The following is a 26,199-nucleotide window of genomic DNA, read 5'->3' as shown; positions in this document are numbered from 1 at the left end:
TCAGAATGAACATATTTATAGAGTATAGAAAAGTACTAAATACAGTACCTACATTAGGAGGGGTCAAATCTGCATTTCACAAAGCAAAACAGGAAAGTATTATAAATTATGAGACAGATAACAATAGCCCACACACAACAAGACAAGTAATGAATATTTAAAATTTTTTCATGTACCTTAAAAACATTAAAAAGAGAACAATACTGGAGTCAAACTGTAGCTTTTAAAGGAGGAAAAAAAGCTACAAAATAATTATTTTTCCAATAGATAATTCATTGTCCATATTGGTGGTGGAGTTATGTTATGTGGTCATTTAAGAGACTACTTTAAATGTATGATAGTTTTTACTAAACACTGATGGAGAGATGACAGACAAGTAAGATTTACCCCAGCATTCTCTTTTAACAAAACCAACAATGACTTTCCTTAATATGAACTTTTTAATGAATGCACATGCCTACACACAGTAAACTGCATCTCCCACCACAATCCCCTACCTCTGACAGCAAAGTAGGTCACTACCACAAGAAGATACAAACAGTGAAGCAATTAAAGGCAGAAAGAACATACCTTCCAATAAATTCATATCGATGTCATTATCAGGCTTGTATAGGCATGGGTATGTGTTAAACAAATTAGCTACAAAAGCTAAATTAAGTTTAGGATTGCCTGAAACCACATCTGCAGGAGTAACAAACTGTCTGCAGCCCAGTTTATCTGCTTCTTGAAGCATGAGTCCAGCACGCTTTAGGTCATTTTTCTCCTAAACAACAAAATAGAACAAAAATGGTCAACGTTAAACTTTTGATTGGCATATTTTTTATTGACATATGTATTTAAAAGCAAGCAATTTTCTGGAAATATATTAAATGATAGATTAAAACAACCTCTCAAATTTTGTATCAGTCAGCTCCTACTGGTCAAATTATAGATAATTTGGTCAAGATCATATATCAGAACACCTTCTGGCTAAGAAGTTTAGTTATCTACCCATTTTACTCTGAATAATATTTCCAGTAGACTCTTTTCTCAATGAAAAACAAGTTGGGATACAAATAGGAAATTATTAAACTTAAAAGAACAGGACTTTTCACAAGTGCAAAATCCTGGAAACAAACTAAATGCTTGTCAACAGGAAAGGAGACAAATAAACTGTCTCATATTTACACAGTGACATTGAACAATGTGAGTGACTCTTAGCCATATATGTTCAAAACAATACTAGGAATTTAACTACTTTTTTTTTTTTACAAAAAATAAATGAAAAGTAAAATAAAAAATTTAATTTTGTAAGGGATATATTTGGTTGAAAGAAAACTATATAAAAAGAGAAGCAAAAGGACAATGAACATAAGACTGAAGATGGTGATTATCACATTTAAAAAAATTTTTTTTTTAAGATTTTATTTATTTGACAGACAGAGATCACAAGTAGGCAGAGAGGCAGTCATAGAGAGAGAGAGGGGGAAGCAGGCTCCCCGCTGAGCAGAGAGCCTGATGCGGGGCTCGATCCCAGGACCCTGAGATCATGACCTGAGCCGAAGGCAGAGGCTTTAACCCACTGAGCCACCCAGGGGCCCCGGTGATTATCACATTTAAAAATATAATACCCAGGTGCCCCAAGGTATTATATTTTTAATGTTTCTTTATCTTCTAGAAATACATATTGAAATACTTATCAGTGAAATGATATGATGTCTAGGATTTGCTTCAAAATAACACAGGAGGGAGGGTGCCTGGGTGGCTCAGTGGGTTAAAGACTCTTCCTTCAGCTCAGGTCATGATCCCAGGGTCCTGGGATGGAGCCCCGCATCACATCGGGCTCTCTGCTGAGCAGGGAGCCTGATTCCCTTCCTTTCTCTCTGCCTGCCTCTCTGCCTACTTGTGATCTCTGTCTATCAAATAAATAAATAAAATCTTCAAAAAAAATAAATAACACAGGAGAGGAAGGATAGGTGATAAATGACTAAAGACTGATTATGAGTTGATAGTTGTTGAACCTGGGGGATGAGCACAGGGTAGTTCATTATACTGAGTTTGTGAATTGTTTTATTATGTTTAAAATTTTCCTTAAGTTTAAGTTCGAGATGGATAGTGGTGATGGCTGTACACTCTGCAATTGTACTTAATGCCAAAGAACTGTACACTTAAACATGGTTAAAATAGTAAAAAAAAATTTTTTAAATTTATTTAAAAAAAAAAAAATCTTTAATTAAAAACTGTACTTACATTAAATCCTGAAAGGTCAATGGCAATGGCAGGTTTATCACCCTGTTCACCTTTAGGTGCAATCTGATTAAGCAGATGAAAATAGGCTCTTGAATCCTTCAAGGAAAGACATGAAATAGAATTTTTTAAATGAATAAAAGCATCATTTGATTTAGGAAAATAGTACTCAAACTGAAGAAATTGTCCTCGTCTTAAAGAATGGAATAACTTAGTAACTTCTTACTGACAGGCTCCTGAATGCACTATGCTGGTATCATACCTCACAGCTTCTAGCAACATCATTCCCTATACCTGGAATATCTTTCCTCACCTTTTCATTTATCGATACTCCCAAGCATCCATTAAGATTAGGGTCAAGATATCAAATAAAGGGCTAGTATCCAAAATATATAAAGAACTTATCAAACTCAACACCGAAAGAACAAATAATCCAATCAAGAAATGGGCAGGGGACATGAACAGGTATTTCTGCAAAGAAGACATCCAGATGGCCAACAGACACATGAAATAGTGCTCCGCATCACTGAGCATCAGGGAAATACATATCAAAACCACAATGAGATACCACCTCACACCAGTCAGAATGGCTAAAATTAACAAGCCAGGAAACGACAGATATTGGTGAGGATGCAGAGAAAGGGGAACCCTCCTACACTATTGGTGGGAAGGCAAGCTGGTGCAGCCACTCTGGAAAACAGCATGGAGGTTCCTCAAAAAGTTGAAAATAGAACCACCCTATGACCTAGCAATTACACTACTGGGTATTCACCCTAAAGAAACAAATGTAGTGATCCGAAGGGGCACGTGCACCCGAATGTTTATAGCAGCAATGTCCACAATAGCCAAACTATGGAAAGAGCCTAGATGTCCATCAACAGATGAATGGATAAAGAAGATGTGGTGTATATATACACAATGGAATACTATGCAGCCATCAAAAGAAATGAAATCTTCCCATTTGCAACAACATGGATGGAACTAGAGGGTATTATGCTAAATGAAATAAGTCAATCAGAGAAAGACAATTATCATATGATCTCCCTGATATGAGGAATTTGAGAGGCAGAGGGTTTGGAGGTAGAGAAGGAAAAAATGAAACAAGATGGGATACGGAGGGAGACAAACCATAAGAGACTCTTAATCTCACAAAACAAACTGAGTGTTGCCAGGGGGAGGGGGTTATGTAGAGGGTGGTTGGATTATGGACATTGGGGAGGGTATGTGAAATGTTGAGTTCTATTAAGTGTGTAAGCCTGACAATTCATAGACCTGTACCCCTGGGGCAAATAATACATTATATGTTAATAAAAATAATTAATTAAAAAAAAGATGAGGGTCAAGTATTATCTTCTGGAAGCCTTCCCCCATTTAACTCAGACTGGCCCTGTGACTTGTTCTGAACAACAGAATGCCGGGCAAGTGAGGTACTGGGGCTTCCAAGCCCAAGCCCTAGGAGCTTCTGCTTCTTCCCTCTTGAAGTGAGTCTCCATGGAGGACGTCCAGCTATCTGAAATGATCAAGCTATGAGGAAGTACTAGCTAGCCACATGGAAAGGCCTCCTGGAGACTCTGCGAGGCACTAGACATGGGAGTGGTGCCCTTGTGCACCCACCCTCCAGACCAGCCCAACTGACAGCTGAATGTAAGTGACTTAGTGATCCCAAACAAACGCATCTGAAACAGAACCACTTAACCAAGCTGCATTAACCCACAGAATCATGAGAAACGATATTGTGATTTTAAGCTATTAAGTTCTGAGTGGCTTATTATATAGCAATAGATAAATGAATTATCCATCTCCTAGATGTTTATCTCCCTGTATAACTGGACAGCTTCTCAAGAGCTAAATCTTCACATCCCCTATACCTGGCATACGACCCCATAGGAGGGGTTTAATAAGTATTTGGTGAACTGAATTTTAAAGTACGAGAGCCCCCCAAAATGTATATTTAAATGAGCATATAATAGCTGAAAGCAGAGAAATATAATGTCACTTCAAAGAGATTGTCATCTAAGCCCATTATGACAAGAACATAGTCTGACTGAAGGGATTAATATATCTAGAGAGAAAATACAAATAAATGCCAATGCTGATTAGTCTGGGTGGGGAAAAAAGCATAGAGAAGAGGGAGTCACAGGGACCAAGCATGCCAGTGCATGTCTAGGGAGTGACCATGGGAGAACTATTAGGCACACTGAATGTCACAGGCTCCTTGACAAGCTCTTCTGATAGGGAGGGAAGTATTTCAAGCCATTTTGGTTGAGAATCATACCTAAAGAATTCCTTTTGTCTACTGATTCCCTGTGCCCTCAGATATCTGGTCTCCTGTTAGCTTGTTATTGGCAAAGTGGGAGTAAGAGTGTTGAACTGGTCAGGCCCACAACGACCTCTAGTCCAGTGAACAGATGAATTCTCAGTCCAAATTAATAGACTGACATCCTCATTATAATTTAATCTCTCTGTGGCATATAAAATGGGAAGGAATGCTTTAATCTGCTAGGGCTAGTATCTCCTCACAGCCAAGCTATATTTCTTCTTAAATACCAGTAAACCAGTTTTTCTTTATCGCAAAAGAAGATTTTGTCCTTTCTATATTTTTTAAGTTTTTATTTGAATTGCAGTTAGCTAATACACACTGTAATGCTAGTTTCCAGCGTATAATACAATGTGATTCAGCACTTCCAAACAACAGCTGGTGCTCAACACTGCTTAATCCCCATCATCTATTTCACCCATCCCCCCATCCACCACCCTTCTGGTAACCAGCCATTTAAACCAGTTCTTTTTTAAATAAAAAGATTTTGCAATTATAATCGGAAGATCCACCTCAGAGAGAGAAATGCAAAATTTCATTTTTCTACACTTTGGCCTTATGCATTAAACTTCAGTTTGAAATTAATTTTGAACATTTTTTTTTCACATTCTACATCCTTCTTTTATATCACAGTTACGAACATTAAAATATAAACCTGAATGTCTTGGCTGAAGTTTTTGATGTTGGGCCATCCTGCATTGGTCAGATGGTAGTTCACCCATCGCAGCAGTAATTCCTCTGGAGAAAGCTTCATCAGCTCTTCTAGATCCTCACCTTCATTTAGCAATGCAATCAGAGCTGAAAGGAAAACAATGAAATATAAATTCTTCCCAGAGTAGGTATATGTTAATGAAAAGCAAATATTTTTGATGATCTTACCTTCATTCCTGGAAATCTCAATATCAGCCAAAAGACCAACTTTGATGATCTGCCAGAGAAGTCCCAAGACCAAGTGAGGTTTTCCTTCTTTGAGATCCTGGGCACCAATGTTGACCACTCTACAACCAATGGCTGAGGCAGAATTCAGGGCTAGGTTTAAGTTTTCCTGAATTGCCACAAAGAAAATTACCTGTGAGAAAGTACTTTCCAAAGTCTTACTGACAAGTTGCGAAGGTAAATAAGAAGCAACAGATTGTGAGAATTCAGATTTTGAAACATAAGTAGTATTTATACAAGCAAAATACTACTACAAAAGAAAAAAAACAACCCCATGGTTTTAACCAGCACTTTACTACTTGATCTCATTCCCTTGCTTTCATAGTTACTGTATGTCATTTTCATCCCTTCGTATTTCTCTTCTTTTGTACATCATGATACTATATAAACCCATCATCATGAGGTAAAAAAACTATATTATCACAACTTTACAATCTTTTATAAATGAATGAGGCTTCTTTTGGATAAAGTTTCATGAGAAACTGGTAGTATTCTAGCCAATCTATTCCCAGAGCTCTAAAATTACTAAAAAAACAAGACAGATTTAATATCCACAGTAACACTTTGCTCCTTCCCAGAGATCTTTTTTCATTCTACATTAGTATACTCTTTCCAGCCTCCTAAAGATCTACACTATTACCACCTACTCATATTGGAAAAATGTCATCTCTAAAAATATAATTGTAAAAGTTTTAGCTCCCTCAGACCCATCCTGTAGTTATTGCAAAACAGCTACAGAATATTTTTTCCTTATTTTCTTTAATGCACTGCATACACACATTAAAAGTAAAACCAGACAATAAGTTTGTACAGCACTGATAAGGGCTGTATTTCAGAGTCAGTGCCATAAAAAGTTATGTGACACATATATCCTAAAATAAGATGTATGAATATTTTCAACATTCTAGACATTAAGCAAAGCATCTTGACACAAGATGTGAAAGAAAATAAACCTATGGCAATTGCGATCAGAAATGGGCTTCTTCAAGAATGGTAGTTTCTGCTAGGAATATGCAATAGCGGAAGACAAGAAAGCCATGTTAGTCAACATCCAATTCATACTTCTCAAAGATATAGGAATTGGGAGTACCCTTGGATACTCCAGGACTCACCATGTACCACTGCACTAAGGTTGTAGCTTCCTTATAAAAGAGGCTTAAAAACTTTAGCAAAATTAAGGATTATATTTGTCAAGAGAAGGAAGGGATCACTGGGAATCACATCCTGGTTCTGCCACCGAGTAACCTCTCAGTGCCTCAGTTTTCTCATCTGTAAAACTGTAGTATCCACCGTATTTTAAAGGTGCCAGGAAAATTCAGAGAGATAATTCATGCAGTTGTTTACAACAGTGACTGCCACAGTAAGTACTTAGTATCTGTTGATACCTGGCCCTGCTCTAGAGATTTTGAGGGGTGACTATTTTATAATGTAGTGACTATAGACTCCTGCACTTTAACAAGACCTGAACAGAGAAGCTGACTACAGAACAATATAGCGAAAAAGAATAGTTCAAATTCTATGAAATAGTAAAATATGGTAAAACTAAACAGTACTCTTATTTTCACCAAGAACAACAGCATCAAGAAAATAATCATTAATAAAAGCAACTCAATGATTACAATAATATAACCTGAATACTAGTATCTTAAGTAAAGTTCGTCCAAAGCACTCTGAACAATGTTTGTTTGCTTCTCTGTTTTAAGTGGCTTCCACGCTGGGGCTTGAATCCACAACACCAAGATTAAGACCTGAGCTAAGATCAAGTCAGATGCTTACCCAACAGAGCCACCCGGGCACCCTCATTCAAAGCACTTTGAATCTTTATTTCATTCAGTACAAAATACAGATGAATTTTTATTTAATAAAACCTAGCTTTTATAGGCAACTGAAATTATGTTAAATCTGACGTTCTACATGAGTGGACCTTGAAGGCATTATGCTAAGCGAAATAAGTCAGACAGACAAAGATAAATATTCTATAACCTCACTCATATGTGAAATGTAAAACAAAACAAAGCAAAAATTACCAAACTCATAGAAAAAGAGATCAGACTTGGGGTTACCAGAGGCAAAGAGTGGGAGGAGGAAAACCTGGAGGAAGGTGGTCAAAAGATACAAACTTGCAGTTTTAAGATAATTAAGTACTAGAGATGTCATGTACAACAAGATGACTAGCTAATACTGCTATATGGTATGTAGCAAAGGTGTTAAGAGAGTAGGTCCTATGAGTTCTCATCACAAGGAGAAAATTTTTGTCCTTTTTCTCTTTTTTTCTCTCTTTTCTTTTTATTGTACCTAAATAAGAAGGTGCATGTTAGCTGAACCTATTGTAATAATCATTTCACAATATATGCAAATCAAACCATCACACTGTATGCCTTAAACTTACACAGTGAAATATGTTAATTATTTCTCAATGCAATTGTGGAGTAAAAAAAGTTTTACCCGGGCCTGAGAACCCACTAATAAAGGCCTTACATTTTACAACACAGTAACATGATTATTAGCAAAGGGCAAATACTTACAGAAATAGTGAAAGGGGTGAGCTTTTTCTTATTAATGGCTCTTTCATCAATTGTATCTGGTTCAGATAAGTTGATCATTTTGCTACAGAGAAAATGGCAATAATTAAGCTTAAGACTCCCAGTTTAAGATAAATTATTTAAGCTAAATTATTTAAGACTTTTTAGTTTGTTTTTGCAAGTAAACAAAACAGTTATAACAATCCACCTCTTTAAAATATACTGTGATTCATGTCAGGGACTTACTTTTTAAAATCTAAGAAATATTCTGTAACCTAAAACAAATCCATCACTCATTCCAATAGTAATCTTAGCGTTTCCTCATATAATTTTTAAACTGTCTTGCATTTTCTTTATGTGAGTCCTGTCTCTATTTAATGATCATCAACATTCAGCAGTCTGAAATGTAAAACAAACTCTCAAGAATCCACGTTCCATAAAGTAGCAGCAACAGTGTCAAAATTACTGTTGTTGCAGAAAGAGCCAGACACATGGGCTTTCTAAAATTTCAATACCACAAACATTTTAAGAGAAATTGCTGTAAAATTTATCTCCAAATTTTAGAACATATCTTATATTTTAAAATAAAGATAGTAAAATACCAATTCAATTCGTAATAGGAATTTACTCTGAAGATCAGAGAAAGAGATTAGAACTGTAGGTGGAAGTCAAGGTATATTTTACATGTTACTTAAAAACTAATATCCTGTACTTGTGAGTAGGTTGGAGCTTTTTTTTCTTTTTAAGTAAAAACACAGAAAAAAAGACTGAAAGAAACATGCCAGAACATTAATAATAGCTAATTATGGGTAATAATATTTGTGATACTTATTCTTATTTGTAATTTTTCTAAATTTTTCTAAAAAAAAAAAAAAAAGACACCTGCTTTGTACAAAGAAGTATACTGGGACTATAGTACACACCATAGACAAAGACATGCTCCTAAAGAGTTTACAGGCTAGTGAGCAGAAACATACTGCAAGGAGCCAAGGGTATGACAAGACTGATTTTAAGCATTAATTTCATTTAAGCAAAATGAGATATATCTTTCCCTTACATTTCCTCATGTCCCCGTCCCAGTCAATAATCCCTTATTGAAAGTGAAAAAAGAAACCCTGTGAACGTTTTTAAATACATCAGAGGAATAACTCAAAACTGGCCTGAAATCAATAAGCAAATAGAAAAGGCATCAGAGGGGCGCCTGGGTGGCTCAGTGGTTAAAGCCTCTGCTTTCGGCTCAGGTCATGATCTCAGGGTCCTGGAATTGAGCCCGCATCGGGCTCTCTGCTCAGCAGGGAGCCTGCCTCCTCCTCCTGTCTCTCTCTGCCTACTTGTGATCTGTCTGTCAAATAAATAAAAAAAAAAAATCTTAAAAAAAAAAAGAAAGAAAGAAAGAAAAGGCATCAGAAAACTAAGAGATTGCATTTGGAGAAAAATTTTGGAAAGCACCCTGTACTTAATTTTCCATGCAATATAAATTCTTCAGTACCTATATAGCTACTCGTTCCCTGAGTTGTAGTTTTTACTGAATGCTCATCAATGGGAAGAGGAAGAACATATTTCCCTTAACCTAATGTTCAACTCACCAAAGAAGGATACCATCTGCAAGTGATTTGAAAAGGCTGCCATCACTGGGATTCATGGGTAGGAGATGCTTACAGTCAGGGTCATCCGCCAGGGCTTTGTTGATCCAGTTAACAAAAGCTACTTTTTCTTCCTCTGAAAAGAGAAAATCTTCATCAGCAAACCAAATTTCACAAAATTAACCACACTACAGAGACATACAATTTAATTTCTGTTCAAAGGTAATAAATGGTTATTATTAAAACTCTGCTAAAAATACTACCAGGTTTAAGAGGGCGTAAGGATTTAAGGAGAAAGGGGAATTCATTCCATTTTTTCATCTGATGTTTTAGGGGACAGTATGGTACACAGCTTAAATGAGCACAGTAAGTATTCGATTTGATTCTAAAATCCTTACTAAAATATATTGCTTCTGAAAGCTAATCAATCAGAAGCCAACCATGAGCGGTCAGATCAGGTACACAGGATTTAAAAATACAAGCATCAGGGGGCGCCTGGGTGGCTCAGCAGGTTAAAGCCTCTGCCTTCAGCTCGGGTCATGATCCCAGGGTCCTGGGATCGAGGCCCACATCGGGCTCTCTGCTCAGCAGGAAACCTGCTTCTCTTCCCCTCGGGGAGCCTGCTTCCCTTCCTCTCTCTCTGCCTGCCTCTCTGCCAACCTGTGATCTCTGTCAAATAAATAAAGAAATTCTTTAAAAAAAAAAAAATACAAGCATCAGGAGTGCCTGGGTGGCTCAGTGGGTTAAAGACTCTGCCTTCGGCTCAGGTCATGATCCCAGGGTGTTGGGATGGAGCCCCACATCGGGCTCTCTGCTCAGCGGGAAACCTGCTTCTCTTCCCCTCTCTCTCTGCCTGCCTCTCTGCGTACTTACGATCTCTGTCTGTTAAATAAATAATTTTTAAAAATATTTTTAGAAAAATTTAAAAAAATACAAGCATCAGATTTCCACAGCAGTAAATTCCACAACCCCCACCAAAATGTACGGAGTTGTGATTTGGGGCTTGTAACAGAAATACTAATTTCAGTCAAGAGCTATCTGAATGAATGAAGCACCTCCATTTCTGTGGAATTTCTACTACAAGAAGACTGATAAAAATCTAGATACCAGCTCTACCCTCAGCCACCTGCATCCTCAACTTCTCAATACATGGTTTCTGGTGTGGGTACATTGATCTTTAGGCTGAAAAAGTTGTTGAGCTAAGCAGTTGGGAAAACAGAAAAGAAACTTAAAAGAGAAATGTTCCATGGCTTTATTATTACTCTGTAAATATAAAAATCATTTAACAACCCAAATCTTCAAAGAAAATAATTCCCATTTCTATCACAGAGTAGCATATAGTGAGCCAACCTGCCCCAATTCCTAGAATTAAGTAATTTTCTAAGGGCATATTTGACAGGCACTCCCAAAATGTAAGCCATCACATAGACACACACACACATACAATATCAAAAAGACACATTTACTAATATTTATCTTTTGTACATATCATAATCTGCCTTTTTAACTTCTTGCTTCACCAAACATACATACTCAGAGACTTAGAATCTAGGGATTTAAAGGTCACTAGGATATTGTACCTACCATCAAGGACTTCTTAGTGTAATGATAAAAAAAGATATACAAAGAAACCCAAAATAAGGGAAATAAACAGACCATAAGAGATATAAGCAGGGTTTTAGAGAATTTAAAGAACAAAAGAATCACTTCCAGTTGGGGGGTGGTCAAGAAAAGGCTTTATGGAGAAGGTACAATTTGTTTGATTGTTTTTTAAGATTTTATTTACTTATTTGAGAGAGAGGGGAGGAGCAGATGGACAAGCAGACTCCCCACTGAGCAGGGAGCCCCAAGCAAGGCTGAATCCCAAGACCATGAGATCATAACCTGAGCTAAAGGCAGACACTTAACCAACTGAGCCATCCAGCTGCCCTGAGAAGGTACAATCTGTATGACAGATTTTTTTTTTTTTTTTGAATGACAGATTTTTAAGATGTGGAGAAAAAGGAAAGATGTTCCAGGTATAGGAACCAGGAATGAGATAATATTTCACAACCGCTAAGATGGCCATAATAAACAAAAGGGACAGTAACAACTGTTGATGAGAATATAAAGAATTTGGACTTTCAAACATTGCTAGGGGGGATGCAAAATCGTACAACCACTTTGAAAAACAGTTTGACAGTTTTTAAAAATATTAAACACAGAGTTACGAAAAGCCCTAGCAATTCTACTCCTAAGTATATACCTAAGAGAAGTTAAAACCTATGTTCACACAAAAATGTATACCAAAGTGCTCATACAGCAGTATTAGGAATAGTCAAGACAACCCAAATGTCTATCAGCTGATGAAAGAATAAGCAAAATGTGATGCTATCTATAGAAGATAATAGTGTATGGCAATAAAAAGAATGCAGTACAATATATATCACAAGAGGTAATCCTTGCAAATGTTATGCCAGTGAGGGAGCCGGTCAAGTGAAACGCACTGCTCTATGATTTCATTTACAGGAAATTTCCACAAGAGGCAAATCTATAGAAATAGAAAGTAGATCACTGGTTGCCAGAGGCTGCAGGAAGGGAGAAATTGGGAGGGTCTGCTAATGAGCATGGTGTTTCTCTTTAGGGTAATGAAAGTATTCCAAAATTAGACGGTGGTGATGACCATACAACTCTGTGAATATACTAAAAACCACTGAACTGTACATTTTCAAAGGGTGAATTTCATGACATCTCAATTATATCTCAATAAAGCTGCTCTTTTTTAAAAAGCTATTAAATGGGGGCACCTGGGTGGCTCAGTGGGTTGAGCCTCTGCCTTCTGCTCAGGTCATGATCTTAGGGTCCTGGGACTGAGCCCCGCATCAGGCTCTCTGCTCCGTGGGGAGCCCGCTTCTCCCTCTTTCTCTGCCTAACTCTCTGCTTACTTGTGATCTCTGTCAAATAAATAAATAAAATCTTTAAAAAAAAAAAAAGCTATTAAATGTTCCATACCTCATTCTAGATAATAGTTACATGGGTAACGATTTACACATTTACATATTCATGTATTAAAAAGTCATCAAGCCACACACTTAAAAATAGTACACTTTATGTTCTTATTGTGTGCATCTTATACTCCAACAAATCAGTAAAAAAAGAAGAATCTACGGTGACAGATATCAGAAAAGTGGTCCCCTCTGGGAAGAAATAGTTACCGTTCGAGGCATGAAGGAGCAATTGAGGGTGATGAAATATTTTCTCTTGATCTGGTGGCATCTACATGGATGTAGGTACAGGATGTTGACACATGTAAAAATTCCTTGAGCTGTACAGTTAAGAATTATAACACTTTGCTAAATGCATATTATATCTCAATAAAAAGATTTAAAAATTGAAGAAGACGTTTCATTAGAATGGGTAAGGCAGAAATGGAGTTAAGGAGTGAACCCCTTTCAAAAAATGAAGGTAGCAGTTATAGTTCACTGCCTTTACCACACTTCTCTGGGGGAAAAGGGTAGAAAAAACTTAAAATGGGTGGGAGAAGTGTGAGTATACTGTTACAGAAAAATCCAGTTGAAAGGAAGAGAATCAAGAGGATAATTAACAGATTCAGATCTCAAAGGAAAAGGGGGAAAAGGTTACAGTTAAATCAATAATTTAAAAAGCACAGTTCAGGGATGTCATGATTCCAGGGTTCTTGGATTGAGCCCCCTCTCGAGTTCCCTGCTCAACGGGGAGTCTGCTTCTCTCTCTCCCTCTGCCCCTCCCCCTGCTTATTCTCCCGCTCTCTCTCTCTGCCTCTCTCAAACAAATAAATAAAATACTTTAAAATAAAATAAAAATCAAGTTCTACTTATTTTAATATAAGCAAAATGAACTTGACCAAAGCTTCTCAAACATCTTTACCACAAAAAGTAAAAAGTAAGCTTAACATGGTAAGACCTCTCATCTTAAGAGTTAACGTGACTCTGGATTTCCCATTGGGCAACGTTCCAATGATTCTATCAGATCTAGCAAATCAGATTCTGTGCTCTCTAGTCACCTAGTTGCTTGATAAAAGAGGATTCGGGAATCTCAGCTCCTGGAAAACGTAAGGGAAATATCCTTGAAATAAACCTCTCCACAAATTCCTAGTCTACCCAACTCACCAGTCAGGATGAAAAATCCATTCAGAGTTCATGAATGAACATATTCAATGCCGAAATATAAATAATTTCTATTTGTTGTTTCTAATCTCTTTGTGCGCTGTGCCTGACACATGGTAGGAAATCATCGATTTCACTGATTCTATGATTTTTTCATCCTGACACCTCTGAAATTGAGATGCATTTCAAATTTGACAGCACACTATAGTTTAGTCTGATTTTCCCTCAATGGTACATAAAACAACAATATGAATTACAAATGAATGGCATCTTAGATTTGATGAAATATCACACTTAGTGAATGAATCAATGACTGAAAGGTCAAATTTAGATTGGCAGGTTACCTGCGTAAGAATGCTGTGTGCCCTCACTGGAAATGGATGAGGTTCCTCCAATAGCAGTAATTCCTTCTCTCTTATTAATTATTTTGCGGAATGTCCTGCTGATGTGTTTGCTTTTTAACTCTTGTATCAGCTGGAATGGAATATAAGTAAAATTGAACCTTGACCAATCATAAAAAACCTTACAATGTGACGGATAATTATTTAGACTTCTTTATTTGGAATGACATAAAAAGAAATCCTAATCAGGTACTCTCACCGTTATTGGCTAGCTCTCGTGTCACTTTACCCAGAGTACAAAATCTATAAACATTTACACTCCAAACACTAGAAGAAATTTTGTTATAATTAAACTTAAATTAAATACACTGAAATTATTCTCCTGTGCTTGCCACAACATTTTGTCGTGCCTTTTGAAAACTAAAGAATAACTCACTACGTGACAAAGATTTTTAATGCTTTAATGATGATTATTTGCCTGTCTGAGCATTGCAAATGTATGTATGTGTTAAAATCAGTAAGTCAGATATTGTAGGAAATGAGAGGCTTGGAGAAATACCCTCTTTCAATCACTCTCATGATTGGCTAGACTGAATTTAATCAGTACTCCAAGCAGCAGCCAGAGTGCATTTTTAAAATTATGAATCTGATCATGTGACTTCACACTCTCTTCTTCCTACATCACTGGCTTCCTATTGCTCTTATGATAAAAATGAAAATCCTGCAAGACCCCGCATGACCTGACCCCAAGTTACTTCCCTAGCTGCATTCCATATCCTTACCATCTCGCCCTATCCACACTCAGCATTTTTCCAAGTGCTTGAGAAGATCTACCATCCCTAAAGCCACACAGAGCCTCTACAATAGGCTGTCATTTCCACTGGCCTCACACATCATTCAGTTCCCCCACTCAACCCTTTTGATCTGTTTAACATCTTTCTTTGGATCTCAGCTCAGTCTTCACAGCTCCCAGGACACGTTCCCTGAGTCCCTGGGTTCTCCAGCCTCACCACCAAGTTCTATTTCCATATGACACATACAGTCATGGTTGTGGTGCTGGAAGAAGTGACAGCCCTTGCTCAGTGGGCAGGTGGCAAAGGCAATGTGGCCAAGTCATCCCTCTTAGCCAGTGAGTCTGAAATACATGATATTCAATATTCAGTTCTACAACCTATTTTTCTTTTGTTGGTTGAGTCATGTATTATTCTTCATCCTGTTCAGTTCCCTGAGCCTTAAGAATGAAACAATGAATTGATAATGAAACAATTGATAATGAAACAATGCTATCATAGCTAGCACCAAAATTTACCTGGTGGCATTTGCTAAAACTGAAGGTCTAACTTATCACAAGGAAATAACCAGTTTCTAGGAAGTATAGCTCCCATACCTTAGCTATGTCAGTCACAAAAAAAACCATTCCATTTCTCAAGACCGAGTACTGAGACATTAAAACATTCTGTACACAGATAGTCAATAAGCACTGAACGCAACTGTAGTTTTATTAGCACATGAGCTATGACTGCCAAAACCTGACTTCCAACAACTTGAGAATAATTTTTCCCTTTCTTTTATGAATTATTTGTGGACACTGTTGTTACCATCACCATCATCATTATAAAGCAGTGCTTTTTTCTGGTCTCTGCAGCCAGATTTAACCAAAGACAGTGATGACATTATTAAAATTCTGCTCAAAGCAAAAAGATCAGTAACCAGGAGAAGAAGGGATTACTTACTGACACAAACTCTTGAAAATTGATTTTGCCATCTTTGTTGTTGTCAGCAACTGCTAGAAGTTTCTCCACAATCTCGCGCACCTTGTACCCAGGCAGAGGAAGGCTCGCTTCCTTAAACAGGTCCTGAAGTTCATAGTCACTAACATATCCACTGTTGTCAATATCTGTAAAGATAAATTATGAGCTGTCAACTATCACTTGCACTCTTCATCAGAGGTGCACACCCCGCAGGCCTCGTGGGAGATTCACAGCAGGTAGAAACTTTCCAGTTTGTTCCACAAGTTGCAGTCACCTTTTCTCTTGTATCTGAACTGTACAAGGTAGTCTATGCACTTTATCAAAAATCTCATATTGAGATGGACTTTATCCACACAGATATAGAACTCCATGAGTATTTTAAGTACATAGCATGAACGTTGCTCTGGCAGATGAAAAACTCGGGCTTAGCATATGACTAAATTTCAAAGAACTAAGCATGGACAAATCTCAGATACCTAGAAGAAACAGCAGCAATGGTCATGAGGGAACACCCACCCAAATTTTAACTTCTTCACAGAACTTACAAAATGGATCTGTAGGTCTCACATTCTGTATAAAATATGTGCATCATGTTTGTGTATTAAATACAATAAGGTATTTCTGCTATATATTTCACTTGGTGGCAGTTCTGTTTCATTTGTCAATAATTCATTGCTTCTTCATTATGTATTTATGATACCATTATGTAGGCTGAATCATGTTTGATGTCAATTTGACATTAAGTGTTCAAGAAATAATTTCACACCTGTATTTGGACTTTTGAAAATAGGTTTCCAGGCATTTTCATGTTATCACTGAGGTGCCCTTCCCTAGGTTTTCCCTGGAGATTAGATATCACTTCTTGACACAGAACAAAGGCAACACAAAATACTCCCGACCAGAGTTGGCAACAGAGCTCTGGATTGTTTGGTTAGTTGCCTGGATCCACCTTATTATATAGGATTTCTTGACTCATCTGCTAATAGTTGCTTTGTTTCCTCTATTTCACTTTTTCCTCTCCATAAAAGAGTCATCCTCACTATAACTCACTTAATGATAAAGACAGAAACTTTTCTTTTAAACTCTTGTACACAAGTTTTAGAATTAACAGTTTAGAACAATGGAAAGTTTCTCAACTAGAATCTACCAATAACTAAAATATTGCTATAACCTCAAAAGTCAGTTAGAAACCTTGATATTGCAATAATAATATTATTTTCTCTGAACTTAGAGCAAAATATCATCATTTAATACATCACAAGTTTAGAATTGTTTCCTATAATTCTGAAATAGGCAAATAAACTAGCTGGCTTACTTCTTTACCAGCACTATGGCAGAGAGTATTTAAAAATAAACAAAATTTTAAAAATAAATAAAATAAACAAGATGAGGGGCTTCTAGATGGCTCAGTTGGTTAAGTGTCCAAATCTTGATTTTGGCTCAGGTCATGATCTTTGGGTCATGAGACTGAGTCCTGCATCTGGCTCCTTGCTGGGCATGGAGCTTGCCTAAGATTTTCTCTCTCCCTCTTCCTCTGCCCATCTCCCCCACCCTCACAGGCAAGATTGAGGAAAAGTTGTTTACTTACTAACTGTCATGCTATACTAACAAGAATACTTAGGAGCTAGAGCTCTGAAGGTGAATAAGTCTGTATGCTTAAATCCCAGCTCCATCCCTATGGCCTCTGTGGTTTGGGTATGATGTGACAAAAAATAATAAATACCATTTAATAAGCACATATTCTGTGCCATGTGATTTGTTAAGAACTTATCTCACAAAATCCTATAACAACCTTGAGATGGTTAATAATATAATTCTTATTTTAAAGATGAGAAAATCAAGGCTTAGGTTAAATTATCATAAAGATTATATTTTAAAAAGAAACAAGATTTTCTTATAATTCAACAAAAATAAATAACTTGATTAAAAAGTGGGCAGAAGAAATAGACACTGAACAGGAATGAAGAGACATTTTTCCAAAGAAGTTATACAAATGTTCAATACACATATGAAAAAGATGCTCAATGTCACAAAATATTAGGGAAATGTAAATCAAAACCACAATGAGATACTGCTTCACACTTTTGATGGCTATTACAAAAAAAAAATTTTTTTAACAGAAAATAATAAGTGTTGACAAGGATTTGAAGAAATCGAAACCCTTACGCATTACTGACGGGACTGTAAGATGTGAAGCCACCACAGAAAACAGCATGATGGTTCCTCGAAAGATTAAACTTATAATTACCATAATATCCAGCAATACCACTTCTATATACACAAAATAACTGAAAGCAGAAATGTGAACAGATATTTGTATACTCATGTTCATAGCAACATTATTCACAATAGCAGAAAGGTAGAAACAACTCAGGTGTCCTTCGACAGATGAATGGATCAACCAAATGTAGACATAAAACAGAATGTTGTACAAGATGAGGAGTTGGTATTTAATGGGTTTGGGAAGATAAAAAAGTTCTAGAGATAGTGGTATGGTTGCATAATAACATGAATATATGTAATGTCACTGAATTGTATACTTAAAAGTTACTAAAACAGTAAGTTTTGTTATGCTATCTTACCAAAATGTATAAAGAAAAAAAAGAAGACAAATATTTTAATCTGTCATCTCACCTTTGAGACCCAAAAAATATCCCATGTAGTAAGGTTGGATGGGCATGATACTGAGTTAATAAGTAGCAATTTATCTTGTCAATAAAGCTAGTACATATTGTGCTAGTGTTAGCACTGCCCTCACATAGAGCAAATTATCTGGCTGTCAGATTTTTTCCATCAGTGAATTATTTATTCAAAATATCATTAAATAAATATTGCAGGATTATATGTCCATGAGTCATAAAGAGTAAAGCTAAACAAAGAAAACGGATTACTCATTCATCCATATTTCACTAAGACTTAGGTAGCACCTCTGTTCAAGCTACCAAACTGCACTATAAAATAAAAGCGATAGCAAACTAGGAGACACATTTTTATTACTCCTCTGTTTGAATGCTCAAAATGAGCAGACCAGTCCAAAAATAGCCCAAATTTTTGTCTTGAAAAGATTCTGGGCACTGCATATAATACTCTACTGACAAATACCCTGTCTTCAAAATAAAGAAAAGATCAGAATTAAGGCATTCACTGTGAGCCTAATTCAGCCACCATGTAGACTGTGTTTGGAAGGTTTGAGTTTCTCTGGAGATGGCTTTGGAGGGAGAAGTAGAAGGGCCCAGGGATTTGTACAACTCACTTTACTTCACAGCAATGATTTGTAAGTTAAGTTATGGGGTCTTAACAGCTTTACTTTGGGGGGGGGGGGTGGTTAAGAGCTTTCTTTTTTAAGCTGAAATCTTTCTCTTTTTTTTTTTTTATTGGTCTCTAAAATTCATTCTGTACTGCATTTCATCTATATGAATTTTAGTAGTTATTCACTAAGTTTGTGAGAAATCTAGGCATGAGACCAACTGTGATGATTATATATCCTCTCTGGTCTACAATCTGACTGTTTCTCATGGATTGCTCTTCTGTACCAGAGAAGGAGCCTACTGTGGGAGGGGCAGGGATGTCACAGTCTCAATGTCCTTTCACTGTGCTCACCTTTCATTTGCATGCTTTTGCAGACTAGAACAAAAGACAATATTTATATCCCTGTTTGCCACCGGTTTCCTAGGAACCAAGTGTGGAAGAATTGTAATCCAACAGAGTATGAGGGAATATTTTGGGAAGAAAAATACAAAGCCATCAGATGATAATGTCATAAAGACAAAACACTGAATGTCTTTAACAAGTGAAAGAAGAAAAATCAGGATATGCAGCCTTTAAAAACAACCCAAAGGTTTTTTAAAATTATGCGTGAGGAAGAACGAAATTATGACATATGACCTTTAAAAACAATATTCAGATTTTAAAATATTCTGCATGAAGTAAGAAAGTGTTATTGGTAGTGACAAACACATCAAGGCCAGAGTTCAGTTTATAAACAAGGAAGTGTTTCTATATTTTCTCTCTGTAATGAGGATATCATGTTAGGCATATTCAGTTACGCTGTCATTCATTAACCTGGATTACCTTAGGCCAGGAAATTATCAAAGAATTCAAAGTCCAGTTCTCCTAGAAATTTAAGCCAGTCTTAGTTTGTCTTTCAGAAAGAAAGAAAGAATCCAGTGAAACCTAGATAGGAAGAAAAGGAGGGGGGAATAAAGCTAGGGGCAAATGAGTGGTAGTAAAACCAACAAAAGATATTGTTCCATTCCTGGAAGTCTGATATCAAGCAGAATAGCAATGTCATATGTAGTTTTTCTCAAGCATACCTATTTTATTAAATGCTTCTTGTAGTTCTTCCAGTTCCTCCCGTGAAATGACAGTGGTATTGTTTTCCATCTTTGGAGAAAAGACTACCTTCGGGTCCTTATATCTAGAAAAAGTAATGTTATAAAAAGAACATTAGCCCTTTGGAAAATTTTATCTGGGATACAGAGTACACAGGCAGTACACCATCTAGAAAAAAACACCTGAGAGGTCTGGCTGACAAGGAACAAAAAGGAACAGACCCCCAGGAACACCATTTCCCAGCATAGGTGGGCCAGACAATAACAGAGTTAGTACGGGGAAGAAACACCTGTCATTTACACCTTGTGCTTATACAGGGCATAGATGTTTCTCAATAGCCTGTACAATTTTCATTTACATTTTGCCCCACTATTTCAGTGAAATAAACATTTCAGGTTTGAGAGAAGTGTAGCATTTATAAATGTAAAGGAAGTGGTCAGAAAGTAAAATTTTAAGACATGACTAAAGTCCACAAAAAGAAGAAAGTAAGCATGTAATTTCTGAAATATAATTTATTCATTAAAAATTTTCACTGATCATTTAAAGATCATAAAGATCATATTGTGTGAAGAAGCCCTTGAAGAGTAGTATGGCTCATGTGTCATTTGTGATCTATATACCAACTTGCTTAGGAATTTTTGGTGTTCTTTCAAAATGACAGATTTCTGAATCTTACAGTTATTCTGGGGCCTGGTTTAATTAAATCTTTGGGCTTGAAAAAATATACTACTGCCCACTATCTAATTGTACTCTGTTTTAAAAAAAAAATCTTAAGAGCTCAAGTAACGGAGCTGATGAAGGGGTAAATGGAATTCATCTTATTCCCCAGATGCAGTTTCTTACATCTTAGCATTAAATAATAAAATTTTATTGACTTCTCACTTTTAGAATGTTTCACTATAGTTAAAACTATTTATAGGCATACTTATTTTGTGCTGAAAGAAATTAAACAGACCTTTTAGAATTTTTAAGCATAATTCCCTAGTTCTGCAAAATGCTAATTCTATCACAGCTGGCTTTGAATCTGTGGTTTTGGTCATCCTGCATATCCTTTCCCATATGCAAAATAGTTTCTATCCCTTGCCTCAAGTTTTATAAATAGTGATCCAAGGGGCACCTGGGTAGTGGTTCAGTTGCTTAAGTAACTGCCTTAGGTTCAGATCATGATCCTGGGATCTCGCTCTCACTTTTGCTCTCAAATAAGTTCGTAAAATCTTTAAAACAAAACAAAACAAAAAAACCCACAGTGATCCAACCTTCCCAACTGCACTCCACAGAAAGGCTTGCAAATTAATAGTCCTTCTGTTTAACTCACATTTGAAAGGATAAATAGACCTGGGGTTCTATTCTTTTTGCTCATGCTTATTTGAATTTATGTGATTTGTTAATTACATAAACTCTTGTTATTTTCCCACAATTAGACAAAACTAGCACTTAAACTTATTGGAAAACCAATTACCCATACAATATGTTTCTTATTTTTAAAGCTTTATTTTTATAAGTAATAAAGTTGCTTCAAGTCCTTTGGTATTTAAATGAGAGAAATAGAAAAATATAGAGCTATCTTCAAGATACACTCTTAAGTGCTTGTTTCATCAGCACTGAAATTGGAACAATTCAGAGAAAATTAGCATGGCTACTGTGTAAGGAACACAAAAATTCATGAAGCGTTCTGTATTTTTTTTTTTAAAGAAAGTTATATATATTTTTTAAAGATTCTATTTATTTACTTGACACAGAGAGAGAGAAAGAACAAGCAGAGGGAGCAGCAGAGACAAAGGGAGAAGCAGAGGGAGCAGCAGAGACAGAGGGAGAAGCAGACTTCCGGCTGAGCAGGGAACCCGATGTGGGACTGGATCCAAGGACGCCGGGATCATGACCTTAGCTAAAGACAGACACTTAACAGACTGGGCCACCCATGTGCCCCAATATATACTTTTCTTTTTAAAGATTTTATTTATTTGACAGAGAGAAAGATCACAAGTAGGCAGAGAGGCAGGCAGAGAGAGAGGAAGGGAAGCAGGCTCCCTACTGAGCAGAGAGCCTGATTCGGGGCTCGATCCCAGGACCCTGAGATCATGACCTGAGCTGCAAGCAGAGGCTTAACCCACTGAGCCATCCAGGCGCCCCCAATATATACATTTTAAAAGAAATCTGCCTCTGTAAAATTTGTAAAGTTTTGAAAGAAAGAATTCTAGCTAGGTCAACTCATATTTATCAAGCACATAACTTGGCAGTCCTGAAACACTGTAGAATGCAGTTATTAGAATTTACTTTGCAATTTTAGGAATGAGGAAACCATCACTTAACCAGTGATCCCCCCAATGGGGCAGGTTATGTTGAATTCTGTAAATAGATATACCTTCCCATAGATTTTGACGTGTACCATGTATTTCTTCAGTAATTCCAACACTGCTTTCCTCCTCTGCTTTTTTTTTTAGCCCATATAATTTAAAAAACTTTCTTTCACCAATTAAAGCCTTTTATTTATCTTCTCTCCTAATCCTCGAGCGTATCCTAACACAACAAAATATATATTTAGAAACTTAAGGGAGTATATTCTAAGGAGGAACTCAATTTAGATAAAATTTAATCCAATCTTTTATCCTCCCTCAAATTTCTAACCTCCCTGAACCTTTAAAAGCTTTAGCAGAATTAGTTCAAGCAGCCATTTCCAATTTACAGGATCTAGAACAGTTTCAGAGAAAAGGCATTAGGAACAACCCTGAGACCAATAAGATTCTGATGCCTTTCAATCAACCGTAAATCTTCCAAATGTGAGGGACCAAAGCTGTTTACATGGGCACCTTTTGGCTTCCCAGCTATTCTGTTTTCTTTCCTCCCATTGTGGTCCTATCCCCCATCACCTGATATCCTTGAGTTCTTGAGGTAGCTGCTGACCCAGCTGAGGCAGCTGGCCCCCTACTCTATCTTCCAAAATTCCCTTCTTCCCTTACTTCCCCTTTCTCTAGTAATACAAAATATAATGGCAAATATTTACTGAGGGCTCTCAATGGGCCCACAATTATGCTACCGTCCTCACACACAAGCTTACTTTGCTGATGGAACCAGCATCCTCTCTTAAATGTAAATTAGAGGGCTGCAGAGATTACTTACCTAAGGAAGGCAGACAAAAGAAGAGATTCAAAATCAAATCTGTTTCTAGTGCCTCCAAGCTCTTAAATTCTACATGTAAATTAACATCCCTATTCTCTCACTGCAAGCATCACGGGTAGTTTTAAAAAAGAGATTGATGACTTAAGTCACGCTTAAGTATGAGTAATTGCTAAATCCTTTCACTGCTCATCAAATTTATATTTTAAGGGCAAACTTACATTTTATTTTTTTTAAGGATTTATCTATTTATTTGAGAAAGAGACAGTGTGCATGTGCGTGCAGAGGGAGAGGGGTAGAGAAAGAGTCTTAAACAGACTACACGCTGAGCACAGAGCCTGACAGGGGCCTTGATCTCACAATCATGAGATCAGAACCTGAGCCAAAACCAAGAGTCCCACACTTAACCGACTGCACCACCAAGGTGCCCCTAGAGCAAATTTTTATTTTAAAGCAAATGCCTGTTTTCTTTAGAATTATGGATGAATACATTATTATTTAATCAATAGAATAAACACCATTAAATAAATCAACCACATCTGTTTCTTAAGAACACAGTCATTGCAAAAAAGCAAAGTACTAGAGGATACATAGAGTGTATGCACCAATTACTGTAAATTATAAAAACCCAAAATACTGAATTTGTTGTGTATGTTGCCAAATATAGGTGGTAAAACTTAAAAATATATGGGAATGACACACTAACTCAGAATATTGGTTGTCCTATGGAGACGGAGGCAAGGGACACAGCTGGGGGCTGAAGGTCAATCTATTACATTTTTTAAAAGAAATTTAAAGCAATTATGGCAAAATTTTTAACATATGTTCAACCTGAGCATTAAGCGTATGAATATTGGTTAAGTCATTCCTGCACTTTTCAGTATTTTTTGTTTTAGATATTTCATAATATAATTGTTTAACTTTTAAACTCAGTAAAAAATAGTATGTAAATAAAATAATAAAGATAGCACAAGAATATATTTGAACAGGAAAAAATTTTCCAAAGCCCCTCAGGACATGGGGAAAAAAATTTTAAGTACTTCATTACCAAACAATCAAATAGTTAATATTATTCTGGCAGAATAATTCATTGAAATATCAAATTGTGTTTATTTTCCACCTTCCCTCCTTTCCCAGTCCCACTCCTCAACTAAGGCAATAACTACCTCTTGTTTTAGGAATGCTGGCAGCACAGAAAGCAAAACCAGCCTGGAATCTGTGGTTCCTTGAGTCCGTGGGTCAAAGTACAAACTTCCTTAGGATTTACTTAGGCTGGGTGTGCTTCGAGTGGGGCAGCGGGAAGAGGACATCTCTGAGAAGCCACTAGATGAGGAAGAGAAAGAGAGAGAAAGAAATTACCCTGGTGGAGAAGGATGAAAATCTGTGGATGCCATCAAGGAAGATTGTGGCCACAGGTGTGGCCAAGATAGGGACAGACAAGGTGCAGCAGAATCTCTGCGGAAGAGACACACAGGGTAAGCAATGGGTGTTTCCCAGGTGGACACTGAGGACTAATGACCAAGGACAGAAAAGCTTCCTCCAAGACTTTGCTCTGTTGGAAGACCTCAGACAACAGAGCCGGAGGGGCAGATTCCAGGGACCTGAGAAAGACCTGACTGCTCAGGCAGGATGAGGCATCACAGTCAAAATAAATTTGCTTTAAAGAACATAGATAAGGGGCGCCTGGGTGGCTCAGTGGGTTAAAGCCTCTGCCTTCGGTCGTGATCCCAGAGTCCTGGGATCATGCCCCACATCTGGCTCTCTGCTCAGCGGGGAGCCTGTTTCCCTTCCTCTCTCTCTCTCTGCCTGCCTCTCTGCCTACCTGTGCTGTCAAACAAATAAATAAAAACTTAAAAAAAAAAGAACTGCCTCGGATCAGAGGTCAGAGCACTGCAGTATCTCTGGGAGTATGTAACTCTATGGTATCCTGTATCTTCCTCCCCTTCTTCATCAACTGTTCTCTTATCTTCCACAACCCTCCTCTTTTCTTATTATGTCCTACTCTCAGCTCCCCATTACAAGTTTAAAGATCACAAGGTCACTGGAATAAATCACTATGGGGAAAAACAAATAGCTAAGAAATATGAATTAATTAAAGGGTTTTCTTTTTAGTTTAAAGGAATCCTGGAGAATACTTTCATTTTTCTGTATTTTCAGCAATCTCTTTCTTCAACCACATTTCCTAACAGGGGGAGCATCATTCATTTTCCAAAAAGCAAACACATTCATATTCCATATCAACCTGTTACTTTATCAAATTTTATCTAGTTAACTGGAATGCCTACAGACTAATATATATAAACCAGGAGACAACTGACTTTGTTAAATATCAGACTCCTACTCTACATGCCAGACTGACCCCTCTTCGGACAAAGCAAGCTATTAAACACGGGTACGATAAAACTCAGATTTCTCCTGAGCATCCTTCTGCAAAGTGAAGTCAGAGGGTAGCATGATCCCCACCAGAATACCAATGTAAAAGCATGTGGTGAGTCAACAAGTATTCTGAATTCAGAAATGGGTTCAGACAAAAAAAAAAAAAAATTATATAGAAGGACTTCAAAAGAATAACTTTTTCAAGGAAAGACACTGAAATGGAAGCTGTGAGCACCACAACTGACCCTCACTACTCAGTGTATGGGATTTGGTCACCCAAGCATAGAGGTTCAAATGTTACTTGATTTGTGCAACTGAATGAATGGATGTGAAGGGTTAGAGTTAGCTCACTGAATGCTTAATCAGCATGTAGAAAAAAACTGGTCTTTTCTCACAAGGCCTTACTCCAGACTTCTCTGCATTGACCCTGACTAACCCAAACAGTGCCAACTCTGTTTGGAAACCCCAGCACATAAAGCTGTGGTAAGTGCAAAAGTGATGAGGGATGGCCTAGGCAGAGGAAGACCATGTGTAAAGCTTGCCTCCCACTCTGCTCAGCTCCACCCAGATGGGTGAC

At 37.1% G+C, this 26,199-nt stretch overlaps 1 protein-coding gene and 1 pseudogene across 9 annotated transcripts in view; one reads left to right on the top strand and one right to left on the bottom strand.

The window, feature by feature from the left end:
• Positions 1–26,199, bottom strand: part of PLS1 (plastin 1) — a 115,378-nt gene that overhangs the window by 32,244 nt on the left and 56,935 nt on the right. For 4 of the 9 annotated variants that reach the window (XM_047726936.1, XM_047726952.1, XM_047726944.1 and 1 more), the window contains exons 2-11: positions 24,413–24,569; positions 20,114–20,217; positions 15,783–15,946; positions 14,053–14,182; positions 9,588–9,735; positions 8,005–8,086; positions 5,423–5,588; positions 5,199–5,341; positions 2,230–2,325; positions 571–763 (exon numbers count right to left, since the gene is read on the bottom strand). In XM_047726936.1, the coding sequence (XP_047582892.1) occupies positions 571–763; positions 2,230–2,325; positions 5,199–5,341; positions 5,423–5,588; positions 8,005–8,086; positions 9,588–9,735; positions 14,053–14,182; positions 15,783–15,946; positions 20,114–20,183 (1,192 nt within the window). In that variant the 5' untranslated portion in view covers positions 20,184–20,217; positions 24,413–24,569. The remainder of the gene's footprint in view (positions 1–570; positions 764–2,229; positions 2,326–5,198; positions 5,342–5,422; positions 5,589–8,004; positions 8,087–9,587; positions 9,736–14,052; positions 14,183–15,782; positions 15,947–20,113; positions 20,218–24,412; positions 24,570–26,199) is intronic. The other 5 variants (XM_047726918.1, XM_047726968.1, XM_047726929.1 and 2 more) reach the window with 2 other exon arrangements.
• LOC125089878 (uncharacterized) lies at positions 21,718–21,814 on the top strand (annotated as a pseudogene).

Source organism: Lutra lutra, chromosome 1, assembly GCF_902655055.1.
Source record: "Lutra lutra chromosome 1, mLutLut1.2, whole genome shotgun sequence".
Classification (NCBI taxonomy): domain Eukaryota; kingdom Metazoa; phylum Chordata; class Mammalia; order Carnivora; family Mustelidae; genus Lutra; species Lutra lutra.
The sequence above is the reverse complement of the archived record's forward strand: the minus strand, read 5'-3'. Positions and strand labels throughout refer to the sequence as shown.